Source organism: Symphalangus syndactylus, chromosome 11, assembly GCF_028878055.3.
Source record: "Symphalangus syndactylus isolate Jambi chromosome 11, NHGRI_mSymSyn1-v2.1_pri, whole genome shotgun sequence".
Taxonomy (NCBI): domain Eukaryota; kingdom Metazoa; phylum Chordata; class Mammalia; order Primates; family Hylobatidae; genus Symphalangus; species Symphalangus syndactylus.
Window position 1 is genome coordinate 45,939,378 of NC_072433.2, and position 17,513 is coordinate 45,956,890.

The window sequence follows — 17,513 nt, forward strand, 5'->3', positions numbered from 1 at the left end:
TGGAAGGGCCGTCAAGGAGAGGAACTGAGGCCTCTGCCTAACAGCCAAGTCAGTGAGCAGAAAAGTCAGCCCCAGCAGTCAAAGCATCAGATGACTGCAGCCCCAACCAGTATCTTGCTTGCAACCTTATACCACACTCTTCGCCAGAACCACCAGCTAAGCTGCTCCCAAATTCCTGATCCAGAGACCTGTGAGATAAATATTTGCTGTTTTAAGACACTAAGTTTTGGGATGGTTTATTATATAGTAGGTAACTAGTATCGGTGGTGAGCCTTTGGAAGGTTTATGTGAATTTAACATGCCTTGGGAAAAGCAGGGTAAAGTTGAGGAAAGAAAAGGGGTATAAATGACTAAAAAGAGTAGATGCTGCCTTGCTCAACAAGTGCTTAAAACTAGAGTTAAGTGAGCTCTGTGAATATATGAGAATGACTATTAAACTCTATAGCCATTCTACTAGTTCTTTTTATCAATTAAAGATAGTATGAAAGGGGAAAAAAGCTCCAAAATTGTTAATAGCATCTTTATTGTTTCACTGGTGCAAAAAAAAAAAAATCATAATTGTGATGCATTTCCTGCTAAATTTACAATGAAGGTGATACATAAATTATATAGATCACAAATTTTCTTTTATACTATTTAAAACCCAATTATATTGATAAATATGTCCAGAGGACAACGTAGGTTCTTAATGGATGGCTGAGTCCAAATATGCAAAATATAGCTTCTGGTTTTGACCATGGTGCTTTAAAATTCTCAAACATGCATTAATATATTCTAGTTTTAGGGAAAATCTTACACATGGCCTTATCTTGCAATTTAGGGAAAAGCCCAAGATGAATTTCACATACACTATTCCTTTCTTCTAAATTAATCTCAAATTGGACTAGAAAACAAGAGAGACAGACACTTTTGGGTTAGTACTCCCCAGGAATGAAGAAAATACACAATGAACAATGAAGCAAACAAACAAACAAAAAAAAAAAGAAGGAGAGCTTCATTAGTAGCCAAGATAAGTGCTTGTGGGTTTTTTTGTGGGTTTTTTTTTTTTTTTTTTTTTTAAAGATCACAGGAATTTTAAATAGCAGATCAGTCATGCTACTTGGGGTGATCAGAAAGACTTGAACACTTACCAAGTGAATAATTTTATTAAGGTCCTGAAGGTGAGTGTCCGGAGGTGCTGGGTAAAACACATCACAGGTAAGAAACGGGAAACCTACCTCAGCATTTCTGAAAGGCACAATCTATGGAAGGGAAACCTAGCGTAATAAAACCCTCACTGGATGTACATGGAAAGGAGTATGGTGAGCTGTTTCCTTTTTAAAGGATGAGACCTTCATAAATTGGCCCCTCAGATTCTGGTGATTCCCGCCGCAAGCGCAAATGCTCCAGTGTGTTATGAAAATGTTTGTTAATCTGCTCTGTTTCTTCACTGGATTCAAGATTCGGGAGGTCTTCTCGAATCTTTTGGATAAGCTGGTTTAAAACCTGAATTGTTACCTACAAAAGAATATGTACAAATTCATGATCAAGCATGTACTACAAAAAATGAAAGGCAATTTAATAAAACTGTTTTGAGGAGTTTCTGTTACGCTCATCAATTCCCTGAGTAATTATGAAAAAAGAAAGATGGGGATACAATTCCTAGTTTGAACAATTACTGACTATCAAAAAAAAAAAAAAAAAAACACAAAAAACCCTTTCATACAAGCAAAATTGGCCCGGCGCAGTGGCTCATCCCTGTACTCCCAGCACTTTAGGAGGCTGAGGTGGGCAGATCACTTGAAGTCAGGAGTTTTGAGACCAGCCTGGCCAACATGGTGGAACCCCACCTCTACTAAAAATACAAAAATTAGCTGGGCGTGGTGCCGGGCGCCTATAATACCAGCTATTCAGGAGGCTGAGGCATGAGAATTGCTTGAACCTGGGAGGCAGAAGTTGCAATGAGCTGAGATTGTGCCACTGCACTCCAGCCTGGGTGACAGAGCCAGACTCTGTCAAAAAAAGAAAAACAACCAAAATTTTATTTAACTTACGAATCTTGACCAAAACTGTATTGCTAAAAGGATACTGCGTTTAGGAATTATTATTATATTATTATTATTATTATTATTTTTGAGATGGAGTTTCACTCTTGTTGCCCAGGCAGGAGTGCAATGGCACAGTCTTGGCTCACTGCAGCCTCCACCTCCCAGGTTCAAGTGATTCTCCTGCCTCAGGCTTCCAAGTAGCTGGGATTACAGGCGCCTGCCACCACGCCTGGCTAATTTTTGTATTTTTAGTAGAGGTGGGGTTTCACCATGTTGGCCAGGCTGGTTTCAAACTCCTGACCTCAGGTGATCTGCCTGCCTTGGCCTCCCAAAGTGCTGGGATTACAGGCATGAGCCACCACGCCCAGCCTACGAATTATCTTAAACTAGAACATTATGACAAATTAGCCTATTATTTGACATCTGTAAATTATTTTATATTTTTTAAATGAACAGTGATTAAAGTATCAGAATGATAAACTTTTGTACATATCAAATCTCCTAAGAGTAGGAAGGGAAAATATTAGTTTATTAACAACACTTTACTAATTCACTTACCGCATCATTTTCCTTTTCATAAAAATAGATATATCTGTTCAGAATTTCTATAAAAAGCTGCACTTGTAGAGAGGGGTCCATGCACTGATTTGCTATTTTTAGAGCTTTCTTTAGGCACTCCATTACCCTCTTGCCTCCGTGAAGCTAAAATAAAAGGGCAGGGGGACAGTGAAGAGATTAATGAAACATCCCGTTTTCATACAAAGAAACACAACACTACCGTGCTCTTTCATGTTTTAAAGGGACACAACAAATTTAAATCCTTTTCATTCTCCTCTTTCTTGTTTCGAAGTTTACAGCTGTATCTTTTTAAAAACAGGTAGCGGTTTGAACTTGCTATGTTACAATATCCTCAAAGCAGAGGCTTCACTACAGGATGAGACTCTCTTTTTTAACAAAACAAAGCAATTTTGTTCATCAGATTTCCAAGCACCCCAAATGTTTCGCCTCCAGAACACAAGGCCATGACAACTGATCCCTGTTAGCGATCCTGTCTGCTATCATGCAGTCAGGAATGACCTTACCTCCTCTCCATTTTTGTCCGTGTTTCTGCCAGACCAGAAGAGATGTGCACAGGTGCTCACAGCTCGGCCCTGATCAGGTTTCTTTAGAAGTTTGGATGCAGCAAGGGCACACTGAGTCCTCAGAGGTTCGTGATTCTCTTCACTGAAGCACTTCATCCTTTCAAAAGTGCCAATGATCAAGGTGATGGCAGCTAGCTGTGCTTTGGAATCACTGATTTCATCTTCATACAGAGAAAATGCCTAGTGAACACAAAGCAGAAAGGACTTTCAAGGACCAACCATCCTCTAGTTGAGCATTTTCCAAAGTACTTGTCACCAAACCTCCATCCTGTGAGACTTCTGCAGCCTTCATATCAGAACATGCTGCACCCTCTCCTGAGAGCCACGGGACACAGCTGAGATGGAAAAAAAGCTAAAAAGTTGCAATAAAGAAACTTCTTTCAACTTTGTTTAACCCAGGGTTCCCAAACTGAATTTTGGGAATTGAGTGCATTTCCCAAATTTCATGTTCCATGAAACACTTTTACCATGACCCACTTGGAAATCTTAGATTTCATCAGCAAATGATCAACACCAGTCAATTACGACAATAATATTAATAGGTTCCATAATGGTGGGAAGGTGGTAGTCACATATTCAGTAAAAGAAGAGCAAATTCATGTGCATTACCACCATGCCTGCAAACAAGCAACTGAACCCAGCAGAACTGACGTGACAACGCAGAAAAAACAGATAATCACCTGGGACATGAATTCATATGCGACTGTTTCATGATTTTCAAAACCAATTTCCCCAGCAGCTAGTGCTCCTTGAAGAAAAAGTCTTAAGGGCAATTCTGCCAGCTCTGCTTTGATCAAAGCACTGATAGTCTGGTGGGCAAATGAAAAAATCTTCTGGCATTTCTTTTCCCATTTGTCATCCTAAAACAAGAAAGAACATTTTAAGTTACCTTACGTTCAAAATTAACTTGTTCCAGGATATCCATTTTATTTAAAACTTTTAATAGAACAAAATAGTGAATGCAGTAAGTTGGGTGCACAGTTTTCCTGTCATTTTCCTTCTGTTTCAGTTATAGGGCAAACAAGTAAATCAAGCAGGATGTCTTCTCAAAACATCATTTGAGGTTAAATCGCCTTTGCAATGTTAATGTATTTGGTATTTGTTTTTTCCTTTTGAGACAGAGTTTTGCTCTTGTTGCCCAGGCTGGAGTGCAGTGGCGCAATCTTGGCTCATTGCAACCTCCGTCTCTTGGATTCAAGTGATTCTCCTGCCTCAGCCTCCCGAGTAGCTGGGATTACAGGTGCCTGCCACCGCACCCAGCTAATTTTCTATTTTTAGTAGGGGTGGGGTTTCACCAAGTTGGCCAGGCTGGTAACTCCTGACCTCAAGCGATCCGCCCGCCTCAGCCTCCCAAAGTGCTGGGATCACAGGCGTGAGCCACCGCACCCAACCTGTTTTATCTTTCCTTTTTTTTTTTTTAATAAGCTCTGTTATCCAGCTGGAGTGCAGTGGTGTGATCACAGCTCATTGCAGCCTTGAACTCCTGGGTTCAAGTGATGCTCCCACCTCAAGACTCCCGAATAGCTAGGACTACAGGCTCGCATCACCACACCTGGCTAATTTTTATTTTTTTTTGGAGAGACAGGGTCTCATTCTGTTGCCCAGGCTGATCTTGAACTACTGGCCCCGAGCAAACCTCCCGCCTCAGCCTCCCGAAGTGTTGGGATTACAGGCATGAGCCATCACACCTGGCTGATAAAATTGTTTTTTCTGATTTGTAAGTTACATTCCCAAATTGGAGAAAATTAGAAAAATACACAAAATCATCCACACATCATCCCTAAATCTACCACCCAGGGATAATCATTGGTAACATTTGGATGCTAAATGTTTCTTTTTTTCTATGTAAATGTAATGTAACTGGCATTTTTGTGTGTGGTTTTCTTTTTTCTCTTTGGCGCGATCTCGGCTCACTGCCACCTCTGCCTCCTGGGTTCAAGCCATTCTTCTGCCTCAGCCTCCTCAGTAGCTGGGATTACAAGCGCGCCACCACGCCCTGCTAATTTGTGTATTTTTAGTAGAGAAGGGGTTTCACCTTATTGGCCAGGCTAGTCTTGAACTGCTGACCTCAAGTGATCCACCCATCTCAGCCTCCCAAAGTGCTAGGATTACTGGCATGAGCCACTGCATCTAGCCCTTATTTTCTTGAGAGTTAAAACAAAATTGATTCACACTTCAAGTAATTTGTATCTAATTTTTCTTTTCTTTTTTTTTTTTTTTTTTTTTTTGAGAGGAAGTTTCCGTCTTGCTGCCCAGGCTGGAGTGCAATGGCATGATCTCAGCTCGCCACAAACTCCACCTCCCAGGTTCAAGTGATTCTCCTGCCTCAGCCTACCGAATAGCTGGGATTACAGGCATGGGCCACCACACCCAGCTAATTTTGTATTTTTAGTAGAGACGGGGTTTCTCCATATTGGTCAGGCTTTTCTCAAACTCCAGACCTCAGGTGATCCGCCTGCCTCAGCCTCCCAAAGTGCTAGGATTACAGGCATGAGCCACTGCGCCCAGCTCTAATTTTTCTTTCACTTATGTTGTCCTAACAATTTTCCCGATACTAATTCGAAATCATTTTAATGACTAGAAAATATTATGGAGACTGGCTATGGCATAATTTATTTAACTATTCCCTTTTAGAAATAATCTCTAATATTACAATGAATGTTCTATATACACTAAGCTTTATTGAGACCCTAATTATTCCCTTAGTATAAATTCTTGGAATTCCACTTGCAAGTAAAATTATTGGATATTTTAACACCCTACTTACATACTGCCAACTTCCTAGAACTATTATAGTAATTCACACTGCCAACATTAGATGGGAATGAATTTTCATCACACCATCACCATTGCTGAACCTTATTTTTCATTTCTCTTTGCCAATTTGATTTCTTAAAAGGTTAGCTGTTGTAATTACAAGTGAGGTTAAGTATTTTATCATGATTGACTATCCAAATTTCTTCTTGTTAAAGCAATCAGTTCTCTTCATTTTTTTTTTTGTTTTGTTTTGTTTTTTGTTTTTGAGACGGAGTCTCACTCTGTCGCCCTGGCTGGACTGCAATGGCGCGATCTCAGCTCACTGCAAGCTCTGCCTCCCGGGTTCACACCATTCTCCTGCCTCAGCCTCCCAAGTAGCTGGGACTACAGGCGCCCGCCACCGCGCCCGGCTAATTTTTTGTATTTTTAGTAGAGATGGGGTTTCACCGTGTTAGCCAAAATGGTCTCAATCTCCTGACCTCGTGATCCGCCTGCCTCGGCCTCCAAAGTGCTGGGATTACAGGCGTGAGCCACCGCGCCCGGCCAGTTCTCTTCATTTTTAAAAGATGGCGAGAGGCTGGGCATGGTGGCTCATGCCTGTAATCCCAACACTCAGGGAGGCCAAAGAGGCAGGAGGATTGCTTGAGTCCAAGAGTTTCAGACCACCATAGGCAACATGGTGAGACTCTGTCTCTACAAAAAATAAAGAATTAGCCAGTGTGGTGGCACATGCTTGTAGTCCCAGCTACTCAGGAGGCTGAAATGGAAGGATCTCTTGAGCCTAAGAGTTCGAAGCTGCAGTGAGCCATAATCATACCACTGTATCCCAGTCTGGGCGACAAAGACCTTGACTCAAAAAAAAAAAAAAAAAAGTGACAGTGGCAGTCATAGACCTTGGCACAGTGCATGACAACACAGTAAGAAATGCTAGTAAATAAGTAAAGGCTAGTTACTTTTATTTATTTGCCCTAAATTGATTTGATCCCCAGAATTTTCTTTTTTTTTTTTTTTTTATTTTTTATTTTTTTTAATTTTTTTTGCATACAAAAACAATAAACATTTTCTAAAAATACATACAAACAAAAAGATGCGTATCAAACATATTAGGAAGGTTGCACATGGGAAGTCGGGGAATAGAAATGGGGGTGGGAGTTAAAATAAATGAGAGAGGGACTTTATATGGATCAGTGATAATAACTCAATCCTCTATTTGACAAAGAAGAGGGAGAAGGAAGAGGAAGAAAAAGAAAGTGGGATAAAGGATCAGAAAGGGAGGAAAATAGAAAAAATTAGAGTATGACTCCAGGGTAGACCTGTTTTGTTGTCATTGAGTTGGTTGCTTGGTTTGTCTGTTGTATTCTTCATGTTTCGCCAAGTTGGCCAGACTGGTCTCGAACTCCTAGCCCGAAGTGATCAACCCGCCTCACCCCCCAGAGTGCCGGGACCACAGGCGTGAGCCACCACGTCCAGCCCCCACATTGCTTTTGGCCTCCGTGGTAGACCTCCCAGACGGAGTGGCCAGGCAGAGGAGCTCCTCACTTCTACCCAGACACGGGGCGGCCGGGCAGAGGGGCTCCTCACTTCCCAGACGGGGCGGCCAGGCAGAGACGCTCCTCACTTCTTCCCAGACGATAGGTGGCCAGGCAGAGGCGCTCCTCACTTCCCAGACGATGGGTGATCGGGCAGAGGCGCTCCCCACTTCCCAAACGATGGGTGGCCGGGCAGAGGCGCTCCTCACTTCCCAGACGATGGGCGGCCGGGCAGAGGCGCTCCTCACCTCCCAGACGATGGGTGTCCGGGCAGAGGCACTCCTCACTTCCCAGATGGGGCAGCCGGGCAGAGGCGCTCCTCACTTTCCAGATGATGGGTGGCCGGACAGACGCGCTCCTCACCTCCCAGACGATGGGTGGCCGGGCAGAGGCGCTCCTCACCTCCCAGACGGGGCGGCCGGGCAGAGGCGCTCCTCACTTCTTCCCGGACGGGGCGGCCGGGCAGAGGCGCTCCTCACTTCTTCCCGGACGGGGCGGCCGGGCAGAGGCGCTCCTCACTTCTTCCCGGACGGGGCGGCCGGGCAGAGGCGCTCCTCACTTCCCAGACGGTGGGTGGCCGGGCAGAGGCGCTCCTCACTTCCCAGACGATGGGTGGCTGTGCAGAGGCGCTCCTCACTTCTTCCCGGATGGGGCGCCCGGGCAGAGGCGCTCCTCATTTCTTCCCGGACGGGGCGGCCGGGCAGAGGCGCTCCTCACTTCCCAGACGGGGCGGCCGGGCAGAGGCGCTCCTCACTTCTTTCCAGACAGGGCGGCCGGGCAGAGGCGCTCCTCACTTCTTCCCGGACGGGGCGGCCGGGCAGAGGCGCTCCTCACTTCCTCCCGGACGGGGCGGCCGGGCAGAGGCGCTCCTCACCTCCCAGACGATGGGAGGCCGGGCAGAGGCGCTCCTCACTTCCCAGACGATGGGTGGCCGGGCAGAGGCGCTCCTCACTTCCCAGACGGGGCGGCCGGGCAGAGGCGCTCCTCACTTCCCAGACAGGGTGGCCGGGCAGAGGTGCTCCTCACTTCCCAGACGATGGGTGGCCGGGCAGAGGCGCTCCTCACTTCCCAGACGATGGGTGGCCGGGCAGAGGCGCTCCTCACTTCCCAGACGGGGCGGCCGGGCAGAGGCGCTCCTCACTTCCCAGACGATGGGTGGCCGGGCAGAGGCGCTCCTCACTTCCCAGACGATGGGTGGCCGGGCAGAGGCGCTCCTCACTTCCCAGACGGGGCGGCCGGGCAGAGGCGCTCCTCACTTCCCAGACGGTGGGTGGCCGGGGAGAGGCGCTCCTCACTTCCCAGACGGTGGGTGGCCGGGCAGAGGCGCTCCTCACTTCCCAGACGATGGGTGGCCGGGCAGAGGCGCTCCTCACTTCCCAGACGGGGCGGCCGGGCAGAGGCGCTCCTCACTTCCCAGACGGTGGGTGGCCGGGGAGAGGCGCTCCTCACTTCCCAGACGGTGGGTGGCCGGGCAGAGGCGCTCCTCACTTCCCAGACGGTGGGTGGCCGGGCAGAGGCGCTCCTCACTTCCCAGACGGTGGGTGGCCGGGCAGAGGCGCTCCTCACTTCCCAGACGGTGGGTGGCCGGGCAGAGGCGCTCCTCACTTCCCAGACGGTGGGTGGCCGGGCAGAGGTGCTCCTCACTTCCCAGACGGGGCGGCCGGGCAGAGGCGCTCCTCACTTCCCAGACGGTGGGTGGCCGGGCAGAGGCGCTCCTCACTTCCCAGACGATGGGTGGCCGGGCAGAGGCGCTCCTCATTTCTTCCCGGACGGGGCGGCCGGGCACAGGCGCTCCTCACTTCCCAGACGGGGCGGCCGGGCAGAGGCGCTCCTCACTTCTTCCCGGACGGGGCGGCCGGGCAGAGGCGCTCCTCACTTCCCAGACGGTGGGTGGCCGGGGAGAGGCGCTCCTCACTTCCCAGACGGTGGGTGGCCGGGCAGAGGCGCTCCTCACTTCCCAGACGGTGGGTGGCCGGGCAGAGGCGCTCCTCACTTCCCAGACGGTGGGTGGCTGGGCAGAGGCGCTCCTCACTTCCCAGACGGTGGGTGGCCGGGCAGAGGCGCTCCTCACTTCCCAGACGGTGGGTGGCCGGGCAGAGGTGCTCCTCACTTCCCAGACGGGGCGGCCGGGCAGAGGCGCTCCTCACTTCCCAGACGGTGGGTGGCCGGGCAGAGGCGCTCCTCACTTCCCAGACGATGGGTGGCCGGGCAGAGGCGATCCTCACTTCTTCCCGGATGGGGCGGCCGGGCAGAGGCACTCCTCACTTCTTCCCGGATGGGGCGCCCGGGCAGAGGCGCTCCTCATTTCTTCCCGGACGGGGCGGCCGGGCACAGGCGCTCCTCACTTCCCAGACGGGGCGGCCGGGCAGAGGCGCTCCTCACTTCTTCCCGGACGGGGCGGCCGGGCAGAGGCGCTCCTCACTTCTTCCTGGACGGGGCGCCCGGGCAGAGGCGCTCCTCATTTCTTCCCGGACGGGGCGGCCGGGCAGAGGCGCTCCTCACTTCCCAGACGGGGCGGCCGGGCAGAGGCGCTCCTCACTTCTTCCCGGACGGGGCGGCCGGGCAGAGGAGCTCCTCACTTCTTCCCGGGCGGGGCAGCCGGGCAGAGGCGCTCCTCACTTCCTCCCGGACGGGGCGGCCGGGCAGAGGCGCTCCTCACTTCTTCCCGGACGGGGCGGCCTGGCAGAGGCGCTGCTCACTTCCCAGACGGGGCGGCCGGGCAGAGGCGCTCCTCACTTCCCAGACGGGGCGGCCGGGCAGAGGCGCTCCTCACTTCCCAGACGGGGCGGCCGGGCAGAGGCGCTCCTCACTTCCCAGACGGTGGGTGGCCGGGCAGAGGCGCTCCTCACTTCTTCCCGGATGGGGCGGCCGGGCAGAGGCGCTCCTCACTTCTTCCCGGATGGGGCGCCCGGGCAGAGGCGCTCCTCATTTCTTCCTGGACGGGGCGGCCGGGCAGAGGCGCTCCTCACTTCCCAGACGGGGCGGCCGGGCAGAGGCGCTCCTCACTTCTTCCCAGACGGGGGCGGCCGGGCAGAGGTGCTCCTCACTTCTTCCCGGACGGGGCGGCCGGGCAGAGGCGCTCCTCACTTCTTCCCGGACGGGGCGGCCGGGCAGAGGCGCTCCTCACTTCTTCCCGGGCGGGGCGGCCGGGCAGAGGCGCTCCTCACTTCTTCCCGGACGGGGCGGCCGGGCAGAGGCGCTCCTCACTTCCCAGACGCTGGTTGGCCGGGCAGAGGCGCTCCCCACTTCCCAGACGGTGGGTGGCCGGGCAGAGGCGCTCCTCACTTCCCAGACGGTGGGTGGCCGGGCAGAGGCGCTCCTCACTTCCCAGACGGTGGGTGGCCGGGCAGAGGCGCTCCTCACTTCCCAGACGGTGGGTGGCCGGGCAGAGGCGCTCCTCACTTCCCAGACGGTGGGTGGCCGGGGAGAGGCGCTCCTCACTTCCCAGATGGTGGGTGGCCGGGCAGAGGCGCTCCTCACTTCCCAGACGGTGGGTGGCCGGGCAGAGGCGCTCCTCACTTCTTCCCGGACGGGGCGGCCGGGCAGAGGCGCTCCTCACTTCCTCCCGGACGGGGCGGCCGGGCAGAGGCGCTCCTCACCTCCCAGACGATGGGAGGCCGGGCAGAGGCACTCCTCACTTCCCAGACGATGGGTGGCCGGGCAGAGGCGCTCCTCACTTCCCAGACGGTGGGTGGCCGGGCAGAGGCGCTCCTCACTTCCCAGACGGTGGGTGGCCGGGGAGAGGCGCTCCTCACTTCCCAGACGGTGGGTGGCCGGGCAGAGGCGCTCCTCACTTCCCAGACGGTGGGTGGCCGGGCAGAGGCGCTCCTCACTTCCCAGACGGGGCGGCCGGGCAGAGGCGCTCCTCACTTCCCAGACGGGGCGGCCGGGCAGAGGTGCTCCTCACCTCCCAGACGGGGCGGCCGGGCAGAGGCGCTCCCCACCTTCCAGATGGGGCGGCGGCCGGGCAGGGGCTGCAATCCCAGCACCCTGGCAGGCCAAGGCAGGCGGCCGGGGGGTAGAGGCTGCCGCGAGGCCAGACCACGCCACCGCCCTCCAGCCCGGGCAACACCGAGCACTGGGTGAGCGAGACTCCGTCTGTAGTCCCAGTACCTCGGGAGGCTGAGGCGGGCAGAGCACTCGGCGTCAGGGGCTGGCGACCAGCGTGGCCAAGATGGCGAACGCGTGCCTGCATCCAAAGGAGAAAAGGCAGGCAGCGGTGGCGGGCGCCGGCAGTCCCAGGCAGTCCGCGGCGGGGGCAGCAGCAAGCCGAGTAGATTGCAGCCCCATTTTAAGAGCCTGCGGTAGAGAGGTCTCAGAGTTGCTATAATGGGCCAACTCCTGGTGAGGGGTATTTAGTTGTTTGCAATTTTCCCGAATGAACAGTTCCCATCACCCGAGGATGAGACGGGATGACACACACGAAGTGCCCCGCACAGCGTCGTTGTAAAGCGTTGGCTGTTTTCACCTCCGGCCGCCTCCTGTGAGCCCGACCATGTGCTTTTTGGGCTTAGGTCGGAGGCGGCCTCCAAGATTCTACAGGCCATTGAGGTCATAACAGGCGTCCCCATCAGAGTCTAGTCCTTAACTAGCTGCGGGTAAGTGCCCGGACTAACTGGCCTCAGTTTCCCCTCGAAGCAACGGGAGCAATCGCACCGCCGGCAGGACATCTTGTGCGGGGCGCGAACTGACAAAAGTCAGGATTTGCAGAAGTTCCCACTCGGTAACCGATCCCCAGAATTTTCTTATCTTATAACTGAAAGTTTGTATTCTTTGGCAACTACTGTTTTAGTCTTTGCTTACACAAGTCCAACCTTTTTTTTTAGTGACTGGTTCTCCCTTTGTTACCCAGGCCGGAGCGCAAAAGCACAATCATAACTCACTGCAGCCTCCAACTCCTGGGCTCAAGGTGTCCTCCTGCCCTAGCCTCTTTTTTTTGAGACGGAGTCTTGCTTTGTCACCCAGGCTGGAGTGCAGTGGCGCGATCTCGGCTTACTGCAACCTCTGCCTCCCGGGTTCAAGTGATTCTCCTGCCTCAGCTTCCTGAGTAGCTGGCATTACAGGCATGTGCCCTCACGCCTGGCTAATTTTTGTATTTTTAGTAGAGACAGGGTTTCACCATGTTGGCCAGGCTGGTCTCAAACTCCTGATCTCAGATGACCCGCCCACCTCAGCCTCCCAAAGTGCTAGGATCACAGGTGTGAGCCACCACACCCGGCCCTGCCCTAGCCTCTTGAGTAGGTAGGACTATAGGCGTGTACCACCACACCTGGCTAATTTTTTAATTTTTTTTTTTTTTAGACGAGTTTCACTCGTTGCCCAGGCTGATGCCCAATGGCACGATCTCAGCTCACCACAACCTCTGCATCCCAAGTTCAAGTGATTCTCCTGCCTCAGCCTCCCGAGTAGCTGGGACTACAGGCATGCGCCACCACGCCCAGCTAATTTTGTATTTTCAGTAGAGACGGGGTTTCTCCATGTTGGTCAGGCTGTTCTCGAACTGCCAACCTCAGGTGAACCACCTGCCTCAGCCTCCCAAAGTGCTGGGATTAGAGGCGTGAGCCGCCACACCCGGCCTTTTTATTTTTTAATAGAGATTGGGTCTTGCTATGTTACCCAGGCTGGATGAATTCAACTTAAAAAACAATTCTACATATAAATGAAGTGATACAGTATTTGCCTTTCTGTGTTTGGCTTATTTTACTTAGAATAATGTCCTCCAGATTAACCCCTGTTGTCATAAATGGCAAGATTTTCTTCATTTCTATAGCTGAGTATTATTCTACTATGTAGAGAATATGTGTGTACAGCCGGGCGCGGTGGCTCACGCTTGTAATCCCAGCACTTTGGGAGGCCGAGGCGGGCGGATCACGAGGTCAGGAGATCGAGACCACGGCGAAATCCCGTCTCTACTAAAAATACAAAACAATTAGCCGGGCGTGGTGGTGGGCGCCTGTAGTCCCAGCTACTTGGAGAGGCTGAGGCAGGAGAATGGCGTGAACCTGGGAAGCGGAGCTTGCAGTGAGCCGAGATTGCGCCACTGCACTCCAGCCTGGGCGACAGAGCGAGACTCCGTCTCAAAAAAAAAAAAAAAAAAAAAAAAAAGAGAATATGTGTGTACATACATACATATACACACATATACAGACACATATATACACAATTTCTTTACTCATCTATCGATGGACACTAAGGTTGTTTCCATATCTCAGCCATTGTGAATAATGCTGCAATAAACATGGGATTGCAGGTATCTCTTTGAGATACTGATTTCCTTTCCTTTGAATACATAACTAGATGTGGGACTGCAGGGTCACATGGTAGTTCTAGTTTCAGTTTTCTGAGGAACCTCCATACTGTTTTCCATAATGGCTACACTAATTTATATTCCCACCAACAATAAACAGCATTCCCATTTCTCTACATCCCTGCCAACACTTGATTTTCTGTTTTTTTGGTAACAGTTATTCTGACAGACGTGAGGTGACATCTCATAGTGGTTTTGATTTACATTTTCCTGATAAATGATGTTGAACATCTGTTCATATACCAGTTGGCAACCTGTATGTCTTCTTTGGAAAAATGTCTATTCAGATCCTTTGCTCATTTTTAAATCAAGTTATTCATTTGCTTGCTATTGAGTTGCGTTCCATATATATTTTAGATATTGGCCACTTTTCAGATGTATAGTTTGCAAATATTCTCCCCCATTCCATTGCCTGTCCCTTCACTCTGCTGCTTGTTTCCTTTGTTGTACAGAAGCTTTTTAGTTTATTAAACTTATTTTTGCTTAAACTTATTTTTGCTTATTTTAAGCTTATTTTAAACTTAGTTTTTGCTTATTTTTAAACTTATTTTTGCTTTGGTTGCGTAGGTTTTTGGTTTCATATCCAAAAAATCATTGACCAATGACAAGGAGGTTTTTCCCTATGTTTTCTTGTAGGAGCTTTATGGTTTCAGGTCTTTAATCCATTTTGAGTTCATTATTATATATGGTATAAGATAAGAGTCCAATTCCATTCTTCTGCACGTGGATATCCAACTTTCCCAATGCTATTTCTTGAAGAGATCATTTTTTTCCCCCTTGTGTATTCTTGGTGTTCTTATGAAAGATTAGTTTATTGCATATGTGTGGGTTTATTTCTAGACTCTCTATTCTGTTCCATTGGTCTATGTGTCTGTTTTTATGCCAGTACCATATTACCATACTGTTTTAATTACTATGGCTTTGTAATGTAGGCTGGTTGCTATTTTTATTGTTATATTCACAAATTCCTATCCATAAATGCTGGTAAAGAGTGAATGATACGCTGGCCTAATAAAAATTGGCCAAAAGCTGCTGTTTCATGCTGGTAGGTCTACTGCATACATCTTTTTTCTCTATTATGAGAAAATCAAGTCTGTACTGAGGCCGGGTGCAGTGGTTCACACCTACAATCCTAGCACTTTGAGAGGCTGAGGCAGGAGGATCACTTGAGGCCACAAGTTCGAGACCAGCTGGTCAATGTGGCAAGACCCTGTCTCTACTAAAAATACAAAAATTAGCTGGGCATGGTGGTGCACACCTGTAATCCCGGCTACTTAGGAGGCTGACACACAAGAATCGCTTGAACCCAGGAGTTGGAGGTTGCAGTGAGCCAAGACTGAGCCACTGTACTCCAGCCTGGGCAACAGAATGAGACCCTATCGCAAAACAAACAAACAAACAAAATTAAGTTACTGAGGTTGTTCCTTAACATTAACCTGACTGTCCAACTTTCAGGTACATGAGCTTGAGGTATTTTCTTCAAAACTACACCATGAAGACTCAAGCCATGGTTCCATTTTGAGGAAGAAAAAAGTTCATAAAAAGCTGCCCACAACTCATGATATTATTCAATGATATGCCTTTAGAGAGAAATGACTGCAGTGCTAGGCCCTCTCCTTAGGTTTTAAAGCTAACCTGAATTAGAACCTAGGAAAGAGTTTCCGCATAAAGTCACACTGCTTTAATCTTGCATTTCTAAGTGCCTTTTATGTGATCCCTCAGTTAGTATGTGATCCACCAACATCACCGTCAGGAACGCTTAACACAGGATAAGTAACAGAGAGTTGGCGAAAATGGGATTTTATTATACCACTGTCTATTTTTGTATGTTTGAAATTTTTTATAATATAAAACAAACACACACACACTCAGAGTGATGAAAAAGGAAAAAAAGTACCTAAATACTTAAAAGTAAACTCACCACTTTAGAATTCTCTTTATATCGAAAAGCCAGCTGGTAAGCTGCAAATACCAAAGGTGGCAGTGTGAAGCGAATCCGCTGATTTCCACCAGCTCCAAAATGTTTTCGTGCTGTGTTCAAAATCTGACCCAAAAGCATTAAAGAAAAAAAAATTTCCAAACTATGATTAATCATTTGTGAAATAAATGTGGGCTCTAATAATCATTGCTAACATTTTGTGAATATATACAATGTACCATACCTTATGGTAGGCAATTTACATATTTCTTATCTCCTCAAGTTGTCACAACAACCCAGAGACAGATACAATTCCATTTCACAAATGGGGAAGACTGAGTTTCAGAGAGGTTGTATAACCTGACCAAGGTAGTGAGTTAGAAGCAAAGATATATTTAAATATATTTTCATACACACATGTGCAAAGTATGCTGCACTGATAAAGAATGTAGGCTCTGGCCAGGTGTGGTGACTCATGTCTGTAATCCCAGCACTTTGGGAGGCCGAAGGTGGACAGATCAGTTGAGGTCAGGAGTTCAAGACCAGCCTGGCCAACACAGGGAAACCCTGTCTCTACTAAAAATACAAAAATTAGCTGGGCGTGGTGGCGCACACCTGTAATCTCAGCTACGGAGGAGGTTGAGGCAGGAGAATTGCTTGAATCCAGGAGATGGAGGTTGCAGTAAGCTGGGATCACGACACTGCACTCCAGCCTGGGTGACAGAACAAGATTCCATCACAGAAAAGAAAAAAGAAGAAAAGAGAAAAAAAAACAGGCTGTGAAGATACTCAAGAGACTCACATTTTTTTTTTTTTTTTTTTTGAGACGGAGTCTTTCTCTGTCCCCCAGGCTGGAGTGCAGTGGCGTGATCTCGGCTCACCGCAACCTCCACCTCCTGGGTTCATGCCATTCTCCTGCCTCAGCCTCCCGAGTAGCTGGGAATACAGGTGCCCGCCACCACGCCCGGCTAATTTTTTGTGTTTTTAGTAGAGACGGGGTTTCACCGTGTTAGCCAGGATGGTCTTGATCTCCTGACCTCGTGATTCGCCCGCCTCGGCCTCCCAAAGTGCTGGGATTACAGGCTTGAGCCACCACGCCCGGCTAAGAGACTCACATTTAAAAGCAGATGCTAATACTTATTAAATGTGTGGCCTTGGGCAAATTATTTACCTTCTCTTAGCCACAAGTTTCTATAAACTCCTAAGGTTGTTGGGAAGATCAAGTGACACATGTGAAGTCTCACCACTACTTAGCACAAGGCATATGCTCAGTAATATTAACTATTATTATGATACAGAACAACTATATGCATATTACTGGTACATCATATCTCCTCATTCAAAAAAATATTAAGACCATTTAAGTCAAGGAAAATGCTAACATACTTTAAAAGAGCTACTTGTGAAATATTCCATGAATTCTGTGTTTTTCTTGGATTTTTTTTTTCTGAAATGGCACAACATAGAGCCAATTCAGAAAAATTACAAGAAAAACACAGAGTTTATAAAATATTTTTAGTATATGTGACACAATGGCATTCAGGTTTTGTGAAATTCCTGATATGGTAGATGAATAAGAGAATGCATTTCCCCTAGGGGCAGCCAGAGCTAATGACCCTATCATTAAAGATCTCCATACATGGGAATAACCAATCAGCCACATGCAGAAGGCATACTTTTTTTTGAGACAGAGTTTCACTCTTGTTACCCACCACCATGCCCAGCTAATTTTTTGTATTTTTAGTAGAGATGGGGTTTCACTGTGTTGGCCATGCTAGTCTTGAACTCCTGAACTCAGGTGATCCATCCACCTCAGCCTCCCAAAGTGTTAGG

At 49.2% G+C, this 17,513-nt stretch overlaps 1 protein-coding gene across 1 annotated transcript in view; it reads right to left on the reverse strand.

Annotated features, from left to right (window-relative positions):
- Window positions 1–1,126: 1,126 nt before the first annotated feature.
- VPS35 (VPS35 retromer complex component) overlaps window positions 1,127–17,513 on the reverse strand; it is a 35,156-nt gene continuing 18,769 nt past the window's right edge. Inside the window, exons 13-17 of the mRNA XM_055297977.2 lie at window positions 15,684–15,806; window positions 3,850–4,029; window positions 3,110–3,349; window positions 2,586–2,729; window positions 1,127–1,497 (exon numbers count right to left, since the gene is read on the reverse strand). Coding sequence (XP_055153952.1) covers window positions 1,318–1,497; window positions 2,586–2,729; window positions 3,110–3,349; window positions 3,850–4,029; window positions 15,684–15,806 — 867 coding nt within the window. The 3' untranslated portion in view covers window positions 1,127–1,317. The remainder of the gene's footprint in view (window positions 1,498–2,585; window positions 2,730–3,109; window positions 3,350–3,849; window positions 4,030–15,683; window positions 15,807–17,513) is intronic.